The sequence below is a fragment of the Salvelinus sp. IW2-2015 genome, linkage group LG33 (assembly GCF_002910315.2).
Source record: "Salvelinus sp. IW2-2015 linkage group LG33, ASM291031v2, whole genome shotgun sequence".
Classification (NCBI taxonomy): domain Eukaryota; kingdom Metazoa; phylum Chordata; class Actinopteri; order Salmoniformes; family Salmonidae; genus Salvelinus; species Salvelinus sp. IW2-2015.
This window is the reverse complement of record NC_036872.1, coordinates 2,733,048-2,752,371: the sequence shown is the minus strand read 5'-3', so window position 1 is coordinate 2,752,371 and position 19,324 is coordinate 2,733,048. Positions and strand designations below refer to the sequence as shown.

General features: G+C 45.0%; 1 protein-coding gene across 1 annotated transcript in view; it reads left to right on the top strand.

Annotated features, from left to right (window-relative positions):
• The window catches only part of adgrv1 (adhesion G protein-coupled receptor V1), a 190,143-nt gene that overhangs the window by 86,215 nt on the left and 84,604 nt on the right, over window positions 1-19,324 (top strand). The window contains 11 exon segments of the mRNA XM_070436984.1: window positions 8,352-8,571; window positions 11,925-12,164; window positions 12,389-12,538; window positions 13,100-13,588; window positions 13,923-14,066; window positions 14,820-14,991; window positions 15,287-15,428; window positions 15,597-16,444; window positions 16,837-16,957; window positions 17,217-17,388; window positions 18,174-18,416. Coding sequence (XP_070293085.1) covers window positions 8,352-8,571; window positions 11,925-12,164; window positions 12,389-12,538; window positions 13,100-13,588; window positions 13,923-14,066; window positions 14,820-14,991; window positions 15,287-15,428; window positions 15,597-16,444; window positions 16,837-16,957; window positions 17,217-17,388; window positions 18,174-18,416 — 2,941 coding nt within the window.

Genomic DNA, 19,324 nt, shown 5'->3' with positions numbered 1-19,324 from the left:
ATACACAATATGATGTCGGTTAATTCTGGTAGTTCTGCTCTTCTGACTGGTCGGTGAAGAGTTGGAGGCGGGCCTGCTCTAGCCAGAACAGGAGCCCCWTTGGTGCACAGCAGAGTCCTCTGKTCTTGGCACCRGACCAGTAGGAGAGGGGGGTGAGGTGMGTGTGTTCATGRGATGAAATGTATGTGTGTCAAAGAACAGTGAAATAAGGGGAACTGGGGTTAAAGGTCTCCTGAATAGAGGGAGTGTGTGCAATGACTTGAGTCAATCAGATGAGTTTAGTATTCTATGTTTGTTTGTGCGATTAGAATCTGKTGAGACTAGAATGCTCTTTGTGTTATTGGGGAACTGTGTTTTGAGCAACAGCAGTTTCATGTCTAGTCATGGGGTGTGTTGTGCAAGTGTTAATCATATGGTTGCAGGCAGGCTCTTAAGCAGCCCATGGGCACTAAAGTCACCAAATGATGCTCAATATATGTGCTTGATATATGAGCTATGCATATGAACATATGCATATATTACAAATCCCCCTCTTCACGTCTTATTAGACGTGATATAAATTTCTCACACAGTATTAACCAAAAAACGAGAAAAATGTTTAAACCCTCAGGTCCATCCCTCTATACAACCTGTACCAGGTGGGCTCGTCGCCACTCGGGAACTTTAAACCTTCATAACAGGGAGGACAACCGTCACTTTTTATTACTGGAGTATCAACCAACGACATCATATCAGAGGTCCTTGCCACATCTGTACCAGACTTCTTTAAACAAGTTATAATACCGGCAGCACAGCACACGAGCATAAGAAAAACAACAACTAGAGTCAGAAATCCAGTAACCATCATTGTAGTGTACTTACCAAACCAACCACCCAGCCAGGGGAACAGTCCACTCTCCTCCACACCTGCAAGACCCTTCATCTCCACTGATAACCTTGCCAACCCACTCAGAGCTTTTGAAATGCTCCCATCCGGACTAGTATTGTTAGGGACAAACGTGCAACACTGTTCTCCAATCATTTTACATACACCTCCCTGGTTGGCCAGAATCATGTCCAGTTCTAGTCTATTTTGTCTACTGGTTTGAGAGGTAGCATCCAATCGTTCAGCCATCCCCGTAAGTACTTTGTGGGTGTAGTTAACAAATCATTGTTGACTATAGTAGATATAATTGATCCAGGCATTCTGCTTAGCATCAACAATAGCTGGGCCACTGGTGGGCATCAGATGCCACAGATTATCATTTCTGTTTAATGCCTGGAATTCGTGGGGGACCCCTATTGGGACCCCAACAGGTTGGTGTGGATGTTATCTGTACTCTCGAACCAAGTAGCGTCACGTTTCTGCCGTCTCCTGGGTTGGTTCCGAGCCTRTGTGTCATGTGCAGCTCCCAGGAGTTGGTTAGTTGTAACCTCAATAATAGTCAATGGTGTTATCAGACTGGCCAAAGCACATGTGCCCTGCCAGTCTCCTTTCAAAATGGGGTCAACCGCCTGGCAGGTCCACACATCCACCATACATCAGCAACACCTCTAGTTCATAGTGACATTAGTGATGCAGGCAGTAGTAGAGAGCCTCCCATAGTCTATACCRCTACCTGTACCAGTGATACAGCTGTAATTTCCCCCATATGCCTTGACTCCCCACGGTACCTTCTGGGGAGGGACTTCTGGGAACACAAGACTCAGAGTTTTACACAGGGTTGAATTTGGCTTAAACTTTCCAATATYCACATCCAACCTTCCCCATTACTTAGGGCAAATGGGTGAGCAGCCAGAATAGGTCTGGCATGTCCACATACGACACAGTCCTTTCTATTAAGTGTTTTGTAGGCCAACTCTGGCCAGGTAACAACCATACCTATTCTAAATAATGACTTAAGGAAAGATTAGTAAAATATTCTTATATTCTACATTATCATGTAGGAGCGCCCCTTTCATTTTCCACATGTCCAATTCTCCCTGTTGTCTTCATTCAGTAACTGTTATCTACCCATTCTGTTATCCATGTCCTGGCGCCCCTTCCGAAACTCCCCTCTCTGCTCTCAAACCTTCAAGGTCTCAGCAGTGTAGGGAGGGCCTGTCTGTCTGCCCTTTCCCTTATCTGTCTGTAACAACTGTGTTGTTTCCAAATTTTAACTAAATGTCTCACTGTTTGGCTTCATCTAAACTCATGGATTTTTAGAAAAACATGTCTATGGTGGCAATTTCTAAAGTCCTTACATAACCTTAATCAAACTATCTGCATCCTAGCATGTCATATACCCCTGTCAATTTTAATACTATTTAAATAAAAATCTTCTAATTGCCAAAACAAATGCTAAACATATCATATCCTTTCTTTTCTAATAAGCTCTCTCCCCCAAGAGTCCACTATTTTTTATTTAACAATAACATTGGTTATCCTGAAAGTCAGTCTCATAAATAATTAATATATGTTTTACAGTGTGGATACCTTATCAACAGTAAATTACCACTCCTAAGAACTGAAACTTATTTATTTTCATTAATGATGTTAATGTTTATGTATTTTCCTGCCCTATAGGCTTAAAATATCTCCTGTTCAAACCTCAATGTATCATTTCTTCCCCCATTTATTATCGATGACAAATGGGATTTTTTCTGTTGTATTACCAAATCAATAACAGCCCATTCAAAACCGTCATAGCCAATGTTTAAAAACAGAAACCTGACTCCTCTGTGGTTAAAACTACAATTATGGTCAAGAGTTATAAACTCTATTATAATCAATTTACCTCAAAATTAGTATCCCAAATGACCACAATTTCATTATCCTCACTACATTRCCCCGTGGGTGATCAAACCACAGGAAAATGCAATGAAAACAGGTCAAAAGGTTACATCACCTCCTTACATTCGTGTTCCATACCATGTCTAGACATACTAAAAGAACCCTTTATCTTAAAAATCCCTTGTCTAAATAAAACTCAGAAAATAATCCTCCTAATATATATATAAGTGTACTCCTTTAAGATATCTTATCTCTGGGAACACGGAAACCCTTAACCTAAACGTTTACTCCAAAAAACAAAATTATGTCACCAGCATTCAACCAGGCTCCCCGTCGGCTGGGAGACCGTTGAGTGCTGCAATACTGCCATCTTCTGTCCATTCTCTGCACAGCTCTCCACCAGCTCTATTCAACCTTCTCAATTTGAGCCATATTAGTTTCTTATTATAACTTTTGTTTTATAATTTATTTTTTATTTTTTCTCTCTGTTATTACCTAATTAGACTAGAGTGTCCGTGACATACATCCATGGGGATCCGGTTATAGTTGTTCTATTAACCATGTGAAAGTGCCCAGGGACACCCCAAATATCAGTAGGAATATCACAAATAAGGGGCCAGATATCCCTAGCCTTGCCCAGGGAGGGAGAAATGTCCCTCTAACTGGGCGAGGTTCCTTTTTCAGGGGAGGCGGAGTTTGATGCCGCATCCCCTGAGTCAGGAATGTCTTCATTTGGAATCGAATTTAGGCTGTTTAAACCAGCTCTGACTTCAGTCAGTGCTCTGGAAGGAATTGGTGCTGGAGTGCAATGTGTAAGGTGGTGCCAAGGTGCGCCTGATTTACCTTTGACCTGAACTGAGTGTGAAGTAATCTCCTTCACTTCGTACTGTCCAGTCCACCTGGGTTACAGCCACTTTCTCTTGTGGACTTTAACCCTCACCCCAGTCACCAACTTTTTACCTTCAGTGGTGGCGTGTCTCCCGGCAGCTCCCCCTCTTTGACCTTGCGAACCTGGGAAGATAGTGCTGCAGAGAGTTCCGTCAGTTTTTTCACATAATCAGACATTACAATTTGATGTACATCAAGGGCGGGCATATGACCTCCCTCCCTTGGTGGACCAGGCATGACTCTTCCAGCCATTATCTCATGAGGAGAGAGATGGGTGCCTGCACTTGGAGAGGCTCTCATGGCCATCAACGCCAGGGGCAGGGCTTCAACCCAAGTCAACTTCGAACCTGCACATACAGTGGGGAGAACAAGTATTTGATACACTGCCGATTTTGCAGGTTTTCCTACTTACAAAGCATGTAGAGGTCTGTAATTTTGATCATAGGTACACCTTCAACTGTGAGAGATCGGAATCCTAAAACAAAAATCCAGAAATCAACAGTGGTAGATTTTAAGTAAATTAATTTGCATTTTATTGCATGACATAAGTATTATTAGTCATCAAAAAGCATAACTTAAATTTTGGTACAGAAAACCTTGGTATTTGCAATTACAAATAGTAGATTCATACGTGTCATGTAATCTTGACCAGGTTTGCACACACTGCAGCAGAGGAATTTGGCCACAACTCCTCCATACAGACCTTCTCCAGATCCTCAGTTTCGGGGTGGCGGCGTCGCCGGCAATCGGACTTTCAGCTCCCTCCAAAGATTTTCTATTGGGTTCAGATCTGGAGACTGGCTAGGCCACTCCAGGACCTTGATGCTTCTTACGAGCCCCTCCTTTCTCCTGGCTGTGTGTTTCGGGTTTGTCATGCTGGAAGACCCAGCTACGACCCATCTTCAATGCTCTTACTGAGGGAAGGAGGTTGTTGGCCAAAATCTCGCGATACATGGCCCCATCCCTCAAACGGTGCAGTCGTCCTGTCCCCTTTGCAGAAAAGCATCCCCAAAGAATGATGTTTCCACCTCCATGCTTCACGGTTGGGATGTGTTCTTGGGTGTACTCATCCTTCTTCTTCTTCCAAACACGGCGAGTGGAGTTTAGACCAAAAAGCCTATTTTTGTCTCATCAGACCACATGACCTTCTCCCATTCCTCCTCTGGATCATCCAGATGGTCATTGGCAAACTTCAGACGGGCCTGGACATGCGCTGGCTTGAGCAGGGGACCTTGTGTACACTGCAGGATTTAATCCATGACGGCGTAGTGTGTACTAATGGTTTTCTTTTAGACTGGTGGTCCCAGCTCTCTTCAGTCATTGACCAGGTCCTGCCGGGTAGTTCTGGGCTGATCCCTCACCTTCCTCATGATCATTGATGCCCCACAAGGTGAGATCTTGCATGGAGCCCCAACCGAGGGTGATTGACCGTCATCTTGAACTTCTTCCATTTTCTAATAATTGCGCCAACAGTTGTTGCCTTCTCCCAAGCTGCTTGCCTATTGTCCTGTAGCCCATCCCAGCCTTGTGCAGGTCTACAATTTTATCCCTGATGCCTTACACAGCTCTCTGGTCTTGGCCATTGTGGAGAGGTTGGAGTCTGTTTGATTGAGTGTGTGGACAGGTGTCTTTTATACAGGTAACGAGTTCAAACAGGTGCAGTTAATACAGGTAATGAGTGGAGAACAGGAGGCTTCTTAAAGAAAAACTAACAGGTCTGTGAGAGACGGAATTCTTATGGTTGGTAGGTGATCAAATACTTATGTCATGCAATAAAATGCAAATTAATTAGTTAAAAATCATACAATGTGATTTTCAGGATTTTTGTTTAGATTCCGTCTCTCACAGTGAAGTGTACCTATGATAAATTACAGACCTCTACATGCTTTGTAAGTAGGAAAACCTGCAAAATCGGCAGTGTATCAAATACTTGTTCTCCCCACTGTACATTTGATTGGCGCGTTAACCGAGACCCTGAGATCGGATTGTCGTGGGAGACCATACCTAGGTATGAGTTCTGTTTGTAGCCACTTAATGACCGACCTAGCATATCCCCGCCGCTGGTACTCCCCAACCCATGATTCTTTGGTCTAAAAAATTCATTAACTTAAGTTTTGGGACGGTGGTGGTGCCATTTTATCAGTTAGGTTATCTGGTTTTACTATCTTGGTGCACTTAGCCGTCACTGGCCGAGGCAGCAATGTATTCTCGGCGCTGACACCGACTTATCTCTGGTGCCCCACACTCGTACACAAAGAATTATTTACAGCAGTTATTACTGTTAATCAGTTTTTCGAGTTATTTATATATTTCTCAAAAGGTATCAGAATCGCCCTTTTGGAACAATATACCAACAAACTCAAGCGCTCCTAAAATAATTATCAATTCAATTTTAGGAATTATTTTGCAAAAGTTATTACGTTTTTCAGGTTTTCGAGTTGTTATATATTCCAGAAGGTATCAGAATCGCCCTTCTGGAACAATATATCAACAAACTCAAGCGCTTCTAAAATAATTATCAGAATAATTCTAGGACTTTTTCTAGGAAAAATATTGTTGTCACATATTCAACTAATTAATTAAATATTTTCCCAAAGTATTTCAAACGTCTCCTTTTGGGACAATATATAATGAAATTCAGCGCTTCTATAATAATTGTCAAAATAATTCTAGTCTTTAAGGAAATACCAACAGCACAAAGGGAAAAATCAAGCAATCACACAGCACAGCGGCTGTCAAATGGTAAAAATTATGACTCGCGCGTCATCCCACTCAGCCTTATTAAATAATTCTTAGTAATCAGTAACAGTTGGCCCCGTGGAACCGTCAAACAATTACATAGTTATACCTGTCACAAGAATTTAAAACATGGCCAAGAGGATTAAGTCCTCACCACATTAAAGCTCAGGCTTGGACTTAGGTACCGAGCGGCGACCAGTTAAAAAAAGTTATTAACCTGACCCGGATTTGCCAATTCAGCACGAGCTCCCGAATGATCAAGCCAGTTAATTCCGATGCTACCTAGAAGGGTGTCCGAGGCGTGTACGAGGTTCCACAACTTACATCTTCAACTTACACTAACTTCTAGTCCGGACACTGAACAAACTTGAACAGACACAATTTCCCTAATTCTCACTGTTACAACAGACTACTTGGAATACATTTCAGACAAATAACATTTAATTCCTCACTGTTCATCAAACTACTTGGGATACATTTCAAAACAAAAAAACTCAGGATCCTTCTCTCGTGGATCAAATAAAAACACAGGATCCTTCTCTCTGTGGATCAAATAAAAACACAGGATCCTTCTCTGTGGATCAATAAAAAAAAACAGGATCCTTCTCTCGTGATCAAATAAAAACACAGGATCCTTACTCTCGTGATCAAATAAAAACAGGATCCTTCTCGTGGATCAAATAAAAACACAGGATCCTTCTCTCGTGGATCAAATAAAAACACAGGATCCTTCTCTCGTGGATCCAAATAAAAAACACAATTTCTCAGATATCTTCACACCTTTGCCTTATTTATGTCAATTCCATATAAATTTAACAGCAATCATACTCACGCCTCCAGTACTCCTGATCTCAATTTAGATATTGGCTATAATACAATATACAGATTTTGATTAACAGGCTCTGCTTACCTTTTAATGTCGCTCTTTGATCAGTTTCCTGGGCGAGATGAATCCCCGATGGCTCCTGTCAACAGGTCACCCGTCCTTTTGGAATCTGTCTCAAACTCTCCTTTCTCACATCAACTTTCTATGGACCGAATTCAAAGGTTGAGTAACCATCCTCTGCTACCAATTGCTTGATGAATCGTTACTAGAGAAATGAGACCAAGTTAAGACGCAGGACAGGGTGGATCGGTATATAGTAAGACAGTTTAATTGGATGTAAAGATATCTGACAAAACGTGCACGGACTCATTCATTTAGCTCAGAAGGAACTAGCCGAAAAGAGTCCCTAAACAGAGCGTGCATTAGGTTTTATACACAATATGATGTCGGTTAATTTTGGTAGTTCTGCTCTTCTGACTGGTCGGTGAAGAGTTGGAGGCGGGCCTGCTCTAGCCAGAACAGGAGCCCCATTGGTGCACAGCAGAGTCCTCTGCTCTTGGCACCTGACCAGTAGGAGAGGGGGGTGAGGTGGGTGTGTTCATGCGATGAAATGTATGTGTGTCAAAGAACAGTGAAATAAGGGGAACTGGGGTTAACGGTCTCCTGAATAGAGGGAGTGTGTGCAATGACTTGAGTCAATCAGATGAGTTTAGTATTCTATGTTTGTTTGTGCGATTAGAATCTGCTGAGACTAGAATGCTCTTTGTGTTATTGGGGAACTGTGTTTTGAGCAACAGCAGTTTCATATCTAGTCATGGGGTGTGTTGTGCAAGTGTTAATCATATGGTTGCAGGCAGGCTCTTAAGCAGCCCATGGGCACTAAAGTCACCAAATGATGCTCAATATATGTGCTTGATATATGAGCTATGCATATGAACATATGCATATATTACACCTTTTTGATCTGGATGCCCTGTCTTTAGTCAGCTGTTCTACGACACAAAATTCCAAAACTCTCTAGTTTTGACTCATCTCGTCTCCTTATGTGTCTGCTGTTGTATCTGAACCGGGCTTAAGAGTTTCTATAAAGAAATGTATGTGAACATAGAGAGACCAGTAATGAGCATGTTGGAACTTTTCTTCCAGGGAGTATGCCGAGATGTTTGAGATCCAGCTGTTCAGCGCCACGGGCGGAGCCATACTGGGGACTCATTTGGTCGCCAGTGTTACCATCGCCAAGAGCGACTCACCCAACGGCGTGGTCCGTTTCCTGAACGAGAGCGTGATCACCCTGGTGAACCCCAACAGCACCCTGAGGCTCAGCCTGTTCCTGGAGAGGGTGGGCGGGCTAGTGGGCAACACTACGGTAAGCCTACTGGGACCATCCACCCTCTGTCTGGTCTCTCTCTCTCCCTCCTCTTGTTCGCACAGGAGGCTGGTGAGGGGAGGATGGCTCATAATAATGGCTAGAATGGAGTGAATGGAATGGTATCAAACAAAAGGAAGCCATGTGTTCAATGTGTCAATTTCATTACATTCCAGCCAGTATTCCAGCCATTAATATGAGCCTGTCCGCCCCAATTAAGGTGCTAACTGCCGCAAATACTTGCTAGGCCTATAGACATCTAAGCAACTTTCGGGCCAGTTTCCCGGACACAGACTAAAAATTATGCTCAATGGAGAATCTCCAGTGAAAGTACTTTTTAGTTCAGGACGAACCTGAATCTGTGTTCGGGAAACTAGTGTATAACCGCCATGTTTTGTCTCTCTGACCTCGTAGTACAAGAGCATGTTCACCATCATCGTTTCTCTGCCAGATAGATGTCCATCATTCATTCTATGTTGCTAAACTTAATGACACTGTAATGTTATTAGCCTACAGTGCCTTCGAAGTATTCACACCACTTGACTTATTCCCCATTTTGCTGTGTTATCGCGTGGATTTAAATATTAAATTAGATATTTTTGTCACTCGCAATACTCCGTGAGGTGAAATTAGGTAATATTTTTAAAATAAAGATTTTTCAAATTAATGAAAAGCTGAAATATCTTGAGTCTATAAGTATTCAACCCCTTTGTTATGGCAAATGTAAATAAGTTAAGGAGAAAGAAAATTGCTTAACAAGTCACATAATAAGTTGCACCCTGTGTGCAATAACAGTGTTTAACAGGATGTTTTAATGACTACCTCATCTCTGTACCCCACACATACAATTATTAGTGTGAGTGAAAAGAAAGCCTGTACAGAATACAAATATATATTTTAAATGCAACCTGTTTGCAACCAGGCACTAAAGTAATACTGCAATAAATGTGGCAAAGCAATTCACTTTTTGTCCAAAATACAAAGTTATGTTTGGGGCAAATCCAATACAACACATTACTACTGAGTACCACTATCCATATTTTCAAGCATAGTGGTGTCTGCATCATGTTATGGGTATGCTTGTAATCATTAAGGACTGTGGAGTTTTTCAGGATAAAAAAGAAACGGAATGAAGCTAAGCACAGGCAAAATCCTAGAGGAAAACTTTTTCCAGTCTGCTTTCCACCAGACACTGGGAGATGAATTCCCCTTTCAGCAGGGCAGTAATCTACACTGGAGTTGCTTACCAAGAAGACAGTGAATGTTCCTGAGTGGCTGAGTTACAGTTTTAACTTAAATCTACTTGAAAATCTATGGCAAGACCTGAAAATGGTAGTCTAGCAATGATCAACAACCAATTAGACAGAACTCGAAGCATTTTGAAAAGAATAATGGGCAAATGTTGCACAGTCCAGGATTGGAAAGCTCTTAGAGACTTATGCAGAAAGACTCACAACTGTAATCGCTGCCAAAGGTACTTCTACAAAGTATGGACTCAAGGGTGTGAAAACTTACAGTACCAGTCAAAAGTTTGGACACACCTACTCATTCAAGTTTTTTTTCTTTTTTTTCTATTTTCTATATTGTAGAATAATAGTGAAGACATAACTATGAAATAACACATGCGGAATCATGTAGTAGCCAAAAATGAGTTAAACAAATCAAAATGTATAGTGGTCACCCTTTGCCTTGATGAACCGGCTTTGCACACTCTTGGCATTCTCTCAACCAGCTTCACCTGGGATGCTTTTCCAACAGCCTTGAATGAGTTCCCACATAGACTGAGCATGTTTTGGCTGCTTTTCCTTCACTTTGCGGTCCAACTCATCCCAAACCATCTCAATTGGGTTGAGGTTGAGTGATTGTGGAGGCCAGGTCATCTGATGCAGCACTCCATCACTCTCCTTCTTGGTCAAATAGCCCTTACACAGCCTGGAGGTGTGTTGGGTCATTGAAAAACAAATGATAGTCCCACTAAGTGCAAACTAGATGGGATGGCATATCGCTGCAGAATGCTATGGTAGCCATGCTGGTTAAGTGTGCCTTGAATTCTAAATAAATCACAGACAGTGTCACCAGCAAAGCACCATCACACCTCCTCCTCCAATGCATCACGGTGCGAACCACACATGTAGAGATCATCCGTTCACCTACTCTGGGTCTCACAAAGACATGGTGGTTAGAACCAAAATTCAAATTTGATTTCCACCGGTCTAATGTCCATTGCTTGTGTTTCTTGCTCCAAGCAAGTCTCTTCTTCAAATTGGTGTCCTTTAGTAGTGGTTTCTTTGCAGCAATTCAACCATGAAGGCCTGATTCACGCAGTCTCGTCTAAACAGTTGATGTTGAGATGTGTCTGTTACTTGAACTCTGTGAAGCATTTATTTGGGCTGCAATTTCTGTGGCTGGTAACGCTAATGACCTCATCCTCTGCAGCAGAGGTAACTCTAGGTCTTCCTTTCCTGTGGCGGTCCTCATACAAGCCAGTTTCATCATAGCGCTTGATGGTTTTTGCGACTGCGCTTGAAGAAACTTTCAAAGTTCTTGACATTTTCCAGATTGACTGACCTTCATGTCTTAAAGTAATGATGGACTGTCGTTTCTCTTTGCTTATTTGAGCTGTTCTTGCCATAATATGGACTTGGTCTTTTACCAAATAGGGCTATCTTCTGTGTACCACCCCTATCTTGTCACAACACAACTGATTGGCTCAAACTCATTAAGAAGGAAAGAAATTCCACAAATGAACAAATTAACTTTGTGTTAATTGAAATGCATTCCAGGTGACTACCTCATGAAGCTAGTTGAGAGAATGCCAAGAGTATGGAAATCTGTCATCAATGCAAAGGGTGGCTACTTTGAAGAATCTCAAATGTAAAATCTATTTTGATTTTTGTAGCACTTTTTTGGTTGCTACATGATTCCATATGTGTTATTTCATAGTTTTGGTGTCTTCACTATTATTCTACGATGTACAAAATCGAAACATTTAAGAAAAACGCTGGAATGAGTAGCTGTGTCCAAACTTTTAACTGGTACTGTATGTTAATTAGTTATTTCTGTATTTCATGTTCAATAAATGTGTAAACATTTCTAAAAACATGTTTTCACTTTGTCATTTTGGGGTATTGTGTGTAGATGGATGAGAAAAAAATATATTTCATCCATTTTGAATTCCGACTGTAACACAGAATGTGGAATAAGTCAATATTATGGATAATGTGTTTTTCACAAGGAATCGATTTGTTGATCAAATATTTGGTAAGTAATGTATTCGTCTTCATCTAAATGTCTTTACAAGCATGAATGTGATGCATACCAGCCAATCTGAATAATTGATGTCCTTTCCTCAGATAACATGGAGCATGCTGGGTCCCAACACCAAAGAGGTCTTACCACCCGTAAACACAGACATTGGTGAACCTGTGAACGGATCGTTTCATTTCAGAGATGGAGAGGGGGGATTACGCATCATCGATCTGAGTATTCTCCCCCATGGGGAGGTGGAGGTGGCGGAGACCTTTGTAGTCATGCTTGAGCTCCTCTCAGGAGACATGGACATTGACCCCCAAGCGGGCTCTGTCACGCTCAAGGTATGTTACCCTCCCAACGAGTGACATCTCAATTTTAATATGCACTCCAGTTATATTCAAACCATTATTGCATCCTATTGAAATGACTTCACAGTCTCTTATCGATATTTAAGAGTCTCTGAGTCATGATGATGTGTTTGTGGGTTTGTGTCTCTGAATCTGTGTGTGTGTGTGTGTGTGTCTATATTCTGCATGTGGTGTGTGTGTGTGTGTCTCTATCTCAGATTGAGAAGTTTGGTGACCCTAATGGCATAGTGCAGTTCACGGAGGAGGACCTTAGAGAGCGTGTGTACAGTGAGCCCACAGACAGAGAGGGGCCGCTCAACATCTCCCTCCTCATCACACGCAGAGAGGGCGTCATGGGCAACATCACGGTAAGACCACCTCGGGGGATGACATCATGCAGTTACAGCCAGCAATAGGCTTTATAGGCAGTGCTCAGGCTTTGAGTGTGTCCCTTTGTTTCAGATGTACTCAGAGAATGTATTGACAATGCATGAAGTTTATAATAGACTCACACTGTCATTACACTGTATGTTGTCACGGTTGTTGAGAGACGGACCAAGGCGCAGCGTTTGTTGAGTTCCACATATTTATTCAAAGTGAAACGTCTTTAACCAAAACAATAAACAAGCAACATAACGTGACTACGTGGTGACCCACGCACCAACACCAACAATATCCCACAAACACAGGTGGGAAAAATGGCTACCTAAATATGATCCCCAATTAGAGGCAACGATTACCAGCTGCCTCTAATTGGGAACCATACAAAACACCAACATAGAAATATTGAACTAGAACACCCCCTAGTCACGCCCTGACCTACTACACCATAGAGAACCAAGGGCTCTCTATGGTCAGGGCGTGACATATGCCCTATAGCGTACAGCCAATTCCCATGTATGTTATAGATGTGTGTGTGTGTCTCTCAGGTGCACTGGCAGATCCTGAGTGACTCTGACACATCGGGGGATTTCTCGGACCTCAGCGGCTCCGTGGTCATCCTGGAGGGTCAGAGGGGGGCAGAGGTGGTCCTCGCCCTGCTGCCCGACGCCGTGCCCGAGCTGGAGGAGCTCTACACGCTCAGGCTGAGCGCCGTAGAGGGCGGCGCCACCCTGGACGCCAACCGCAGTAGCACCCGACTCAGAGTGCGGGCCAACGACGAGCCGCACGGCTTGTTTGGGCTGGAGGCGGAGCAGCAGGCGGTGGTGGTGGCAGGGATGGGGGCTGGGCTGGGGAGACTCCTGACCCTGAAGGTGACGCGGCAGGCTGGAGCCTTCGGCAACGCCAGTGTGGGCTACCGGATCAGTACTGGGCCTGGGCTGGATGGACAGGAGCTGCTGGGAGAGGCGGCTGTGGGGAGAGCCCTGGTCAAGGATGGGGAGGACTCAGCCTCTGTTTATGTGCCAATTAATAGTCAGGTAAGGGACCATTGGGGCCAGAGATAGTATACTCAAGACCAGGGTCCCCAATGTATTTCTAACCGTCAATGGGGGATCATTCCTGCCGCAACTGAATTTATATATTTCCTGGCAAAGCATGTAGATAACTTTGAATCTATATAGTTTTCCTGTTTTTGCATAATTTGTAATGATGAACATCACAAATGACCTAATAAGATCAAAACTATCTCCAGTATATCAAAGTACCCTTTTTGGCTACAATGCCCTGTCGCTGACCCTGTAGTCATGCTTACCAGACCATGCTTACCAGACTGAAAATCTCTCTCTCTGTCTCTCGCTCTCTGTCTTGTAGGTGTTTCTCTCAGTGGGTGTGAACTTCACAGTGGAGCTAACAGACGTGAGCCTTCTGGGACCTCTCCCCAGCTCCCCACCCCGCCTCCTACTGGAGGCCAAGGTCGCCATAGTGACCGTCCCAGAGGAAGCAGCCAGCGCTGAGGTATGAGTCAATAACTTTATTGAGGAGGGTGAAGTTGCACCTAGACGCTGATCTTGGGTCAGTTTTGCATTTGACCCACTAATGTTTAAGGATAGGATTTGGGGATCTCAGCTCAGGGGAAACTTCTCCCCGGAGCTAACTGTATTGTCCCAATGGGGAAGCAAGGTGTACTGTATGTGTTGGGCCTTAGTTCGACCCATGTTTATACCTCCTGTCTCACATTACATTAACCCAAGATGAGGAGGATGCTGACTGAATTACTGGTCTGTGGTTGGTAGCCCCTCCCTCTGAACACCCAACCTCTTTCTGTCAGGACTTATGACAGACTACTGTAACATACATTTCTTCTCAGTCAGGTGACCAGCTTGGTGGTGACCACGACATAGGCTTAGTCTATTGACCTAGGTAGCTACCCCGACTATCTCTTCTACTACCAGACAGTATTATCCAAGCATTTACAGTGGTACACAGGGCTGTGGACAATCTTAATGCCAACTTTGTTTCAAAGTTTCATCACGTCATTGCAGAGAGTCACCGTTACAGTGGAAACGGTCTCAACCATTCGTCTAGTTTTTTTTCTGTCTGAATGCCCCATCTATAGTCAGCTGTTCTATAGCTCATAATTCCAAAGCGGTCGAGTTTTGCTTTGTCTCATCTCACTATGTTGTCTATTAGATCTGTGCTGGGCTTTAATGTAACACTCATGAAGTCATCCCTTATTCCTTCTCCTCTGTATGGCTTGTGTGTGTGTAGGTGGGCTTTGCCTCGTTGGCACTGCAGGTCTCCAGTGTGGAGACGGGTGTGTGTGAGGCGCTGGTGTCCAGGACAGGGCTGTTTGGGGGGGTGAGGGTGGAGTGGAGCGCAGGGTACCCCCCTGGACAGGCTCCAGTTGGGTTCAAGCCGGGAGTTATCACCCCCAGCTCAGGTAAGGCCCTCAGACGGGAAACTCACCACTGTGCGCTTGAGAAGAGGTTTGGTGACATGTTTATCTGCCTATCTGAGATGTGGAAGTCTCTCTCTCTAAACACAGAAGGGCATGTGAATAGGCTGATAAGTGTTCCTTTTCTCTATGTAAACCCACCAGACACATTCCACCTCCTCCAGTCTCATTTACATCTCTTTTTTCCCCAAACGCCACCACCAACAAACGCCCTACAAAATGACCAAACTGATAGTATTGATGTAGGGTGTTGTCTGAGGGTGTTTGTCGTATTCCTCAGGCTCGGTGACCCTGGCCCATGGAGAGAGGAGCAAGACTGTGTTCCTCCAGGCACTCCCTGATGTGTCTGAGCCAGCGGCCTACGCCCTCCACCTCACTGCAGCCGGCTCCAGCTCACCTGTTCCTGGAGTAGCCAGACTCAGGTACAGTAACTAGCCTCACCTGCCAGGCTTATAACGCTCCTATATACTGTCGACACAACGGTTGGAACGAGACTGCCTTCTGACTGAAGATTGCATTCTGTATGTAATAGTACTGTTAGAATGATATAGCAGCTATGGTGTGATGTTAATCTCTGTTTCCCTCTCCAGGTCAGGGTTCACGGTGGCAGAGGTCGAGCCTCTGGGGCTGTACCAGTTCGCCCCGGACTCCCGCCAGCTGGTCATCGAGGAGGACGTGCAGACCATCACCCTCTACGTCCAGCGCCTCTACGGTTTCCGTAGCAACCGTACCCGCCTATCCTATGAGACGGCGTCGGGCAGCGCCCTGGCGGGACAGGACTTCACTGCCGTGCAGGACGGAGAGCTGTTCTTCGACTCGCCCCGCCAGACCTCCGCCTCGATCCGTCTGTCTATACTGGACGATGTGCTCTCGGAGCCCGATGAGATCTTCTATGTCAACCTGACAGACGTTCAGGTGCTGAGCCGTGGTGGTGACCCCCACTCAGGCGACTCCCGGCCCCGTCTCACCCCCCAACACAGCGTGGCCACTGTCACCATCCTGGCCAGTGATGTCAGCGGGGGGGTGCTGAGCATCGGGCCGGGGCTGGTTCAGACAGCAGAGGACAAGGAGGAGGGGAGCCAGCAGGAGAGGAAAGTGCTCCTCAAGGTGCACAGGTCTGAGAGCCTGGCTGGGCCAGTGAGGGTCAGGGTCCAGGCTTATGGGGACGGGAGTGTCGGAGGTGGCCCTCTCCCCTTTACTCTGGAACCCAACAGGAGCCTAGCCCTGGAGGGGCAGGACTTCAGGCTGGAGTCCGCCCTGGTGTCACTGCAGGAGGGGCAAAGCGAGGCCGAGGTCAGCCTACTCATCCTAGACGACTCTGAGCCCGAGGGACAGGAAGTGTTCTTCATCTACCTCAGCGAGCCAGAGGGAAGGGCACAGATCGCAGATGGACCCGACAAGCAGGGCTTCAGCTCCTTTGCCAAAATTATAATCCTAGGTAAAACACTGAAACGCCCATATAAGCATCAGGCTCCCCTGTCACATGCTCCTTTAGTCTATCCATTGGTCAGTCAATTCAAGCTAATGTCATGCTCTAGTTTGTCTAATACAATTGAATCGCTATAGGTCATTGTTTTCCAATACAATTCCTAAATTAGGTCCCTGGGCACAGACATCTGACATCATTCCAGGGATGTGAAATCTGTTCCACTGTTCATTTGAATATAATTGATGATATAATCAAAGGGACGGTCACAAGAGAATCGGAAGCGTGATGCGCTGTATTTGTTGAACGCTCTCCTCAGTGTACATACAGTGAACAGTATAAGGAAATAGTCATACAACTCTGTCTCTCTCCTTCCATCCCCTCCCTCTCTCCCTCTCTCTCAGGGAGTGATTTCCATAATGGGATAGTGGGTTTCAGTGTGAGTTCTCTGCTGGGTCAGGTTCTGGATGAGGACTCAGAAGTGAACAGAACGGCCCTGCTCTACCTACAGAGACAACAGAACCGGTATGTTTCTCCGTTTTTTTATCCTCCGCAACATTCCTCTGCCCATGTGACTGTCAGCAAACCAAAGAGTGGCAGCAGTAACAGTGGTGGTAAAATCGTCATCATAAGTAGTGTGATACAAGCAAGCTACGATGATCACCTCCAGCCACTTTGGGGCAGTGTGTGTTTGATGTGAGACCCATCTGCTTCTGAAAAGAAAAGAAGAAAAGAAAGTGATGTTTTTTTTTTTCTTTCTTGCTTTTCTGCCTCCCCCGTGCAGGGCCTTTGAGGACGTTGAGGTGATGTGGCGGGCCACATTCAACAGGGCGGAACTGTCCCTGGTCAACAACGGTGTCAACCTGACCCGGGAGCTGCTGCAGACCTCAGGCACCGTGCTGTGCAGGAGAGGACAGGTCCTCTGTGTCCTCAGCATGGAGGTCCGACAAGACCAGGTGATTCCCAGGTCATACTAGAGGTTAGAGGTCAAGGGGGACCAGAACAGATATGAGTCACATTACTCTAAAACTGTCAGCAACTCCTCTCCATTTGGACCACTGACCACTGAAGGATGTCCTTATGAAGTAGCTCTCTCCTAGCCCATACATCCCTTGTATCTCACACGATATCTTTCTGCTGTGGCGTCAGAGGATATACAGTATGTTAATGTTGAGGTTTGAAGAGAGAATAACCTGAAGGTGGCATCGACATCAATGTAAGCTCACAGGAGGAAGGCAGGAAGCCCCTGTGGTGTGATCACAGCCTCGGTCCTCTCTCTTCTCATCTCCTTCCTCTCCTCTCCCGGGTCGTTCTACTCACCCAGCCTCTGCCCACTTCCTGTCCTGCTGTTTGTCTGTGTGTCTGGGATATTTTAGGGCAGACGTCCACACGCCTCTTCCTATCGAGTGCAGTCTGTCTGCTGTGCTTCCTAAATCCCCTACCCCTTCCTCCCCTCCCCCTACAAGGCTGGTAGGGGGAGGGGAATGCCCTCAGACCTGGGAATGAGAGGAATTAGTCCCAGACTCACTGTTGGAGGCTGTAGGACCCGTCCACCAGTATGTGGCATGGGGTTCAATTCTATAACTATTTTTTATAAACATTGCTCGTACTGTACTGTAATCTAATGGCTAGGGCACATAATGTTCCCTCTTTCTATTTGTCATCCTTTTCCCCTCTTACGTATTTCAATCTTAAACCAGATAGCCTTTCCTGAACCTCATATGTATGCGTGTTGCCATAGGAACCTGAGTACCAGGCCTGGTTCCTGGTTGAGATCTACCAAGTGGGTGTTGGCGCTGCTATCAACGAGAGTGCCCGCTTTGCCAATGTCACCATGCTGGAGAGCGATGATCCCCGGGGGCTGGTCTACTTTGCGGTGGGCTCCAGACTGCCCGTAGCACACCTCAAGACCACCCGCCTCAGTCTGCAGGTGTACAGAGAGGCCAGCACAGCCTCCACCATCACCGTACACTACCGCATGCTGGTGAGAAATATACACATGTGCACAGTACATACTACACACCACACACACTCACACACATGCACAGGAAACATTTTCACAGTGCACACACAAAACAAGCACACTCACACACCACACACAGACACACACACATGGAATACTCACACACATTTGTTTGTAATAATATTTTTCACATTTCCATACATTCACATAAAATAATACTTTTTATATTGCCATTACATTCCCACACTACCACACATCCTCTCACATTGTCTTCCTCTGTAACCTCTCACATCCTTCTGGTCGAAAATGACCATTTCAAAGTAGGCCAAGTCCCATCGTGTTCAAGTTGTCGTGTTGTCTAACTCACCAAATCAGATTTCCATTCCTCACCCTGACCTAATTAAGCTGACCTAATTTTGTGACCTTCGAGGTCTAACGGTGTGTGTGTGTGTGTGTGTGTGTGTCTTCCCTCTCCTCCCATCCTGCCTCTCTCCCAGGGGTGGGGATGAGCTCTGTGTGTTTGGTCCACTGCCTAGCTGGGGGCCGACATTCACTTGTAACCCCAGCCTTTGATATTGTAGATCAAAAGGGAGATTGTCCAGTGCACTTACTAGCACTCCAAGTTACATATGACAAGGTTATCTCCTTTCATCTTTCAGACAGAAATGATGTTCTGAAAACATCCGTTGGATACATATTTATGTCACAGAGTCCAAATTCGTCTGTTCATCAATCCATCCCTTCTTCCTTCTATTTTGCCACAGGTCTTCAACCTCCTCTTCTCCTCTTATATTTGTACATGCATAAAGCTCTGTTGCAACACCTACTGTATCTCCCCATCCATCCGTCTCTCTCTCTATTTTCCACCTTTCCCACCTCCCTCAATCTTTCCACCCTACTATGACCTCACACTCCTTTCTTGTTGTCGT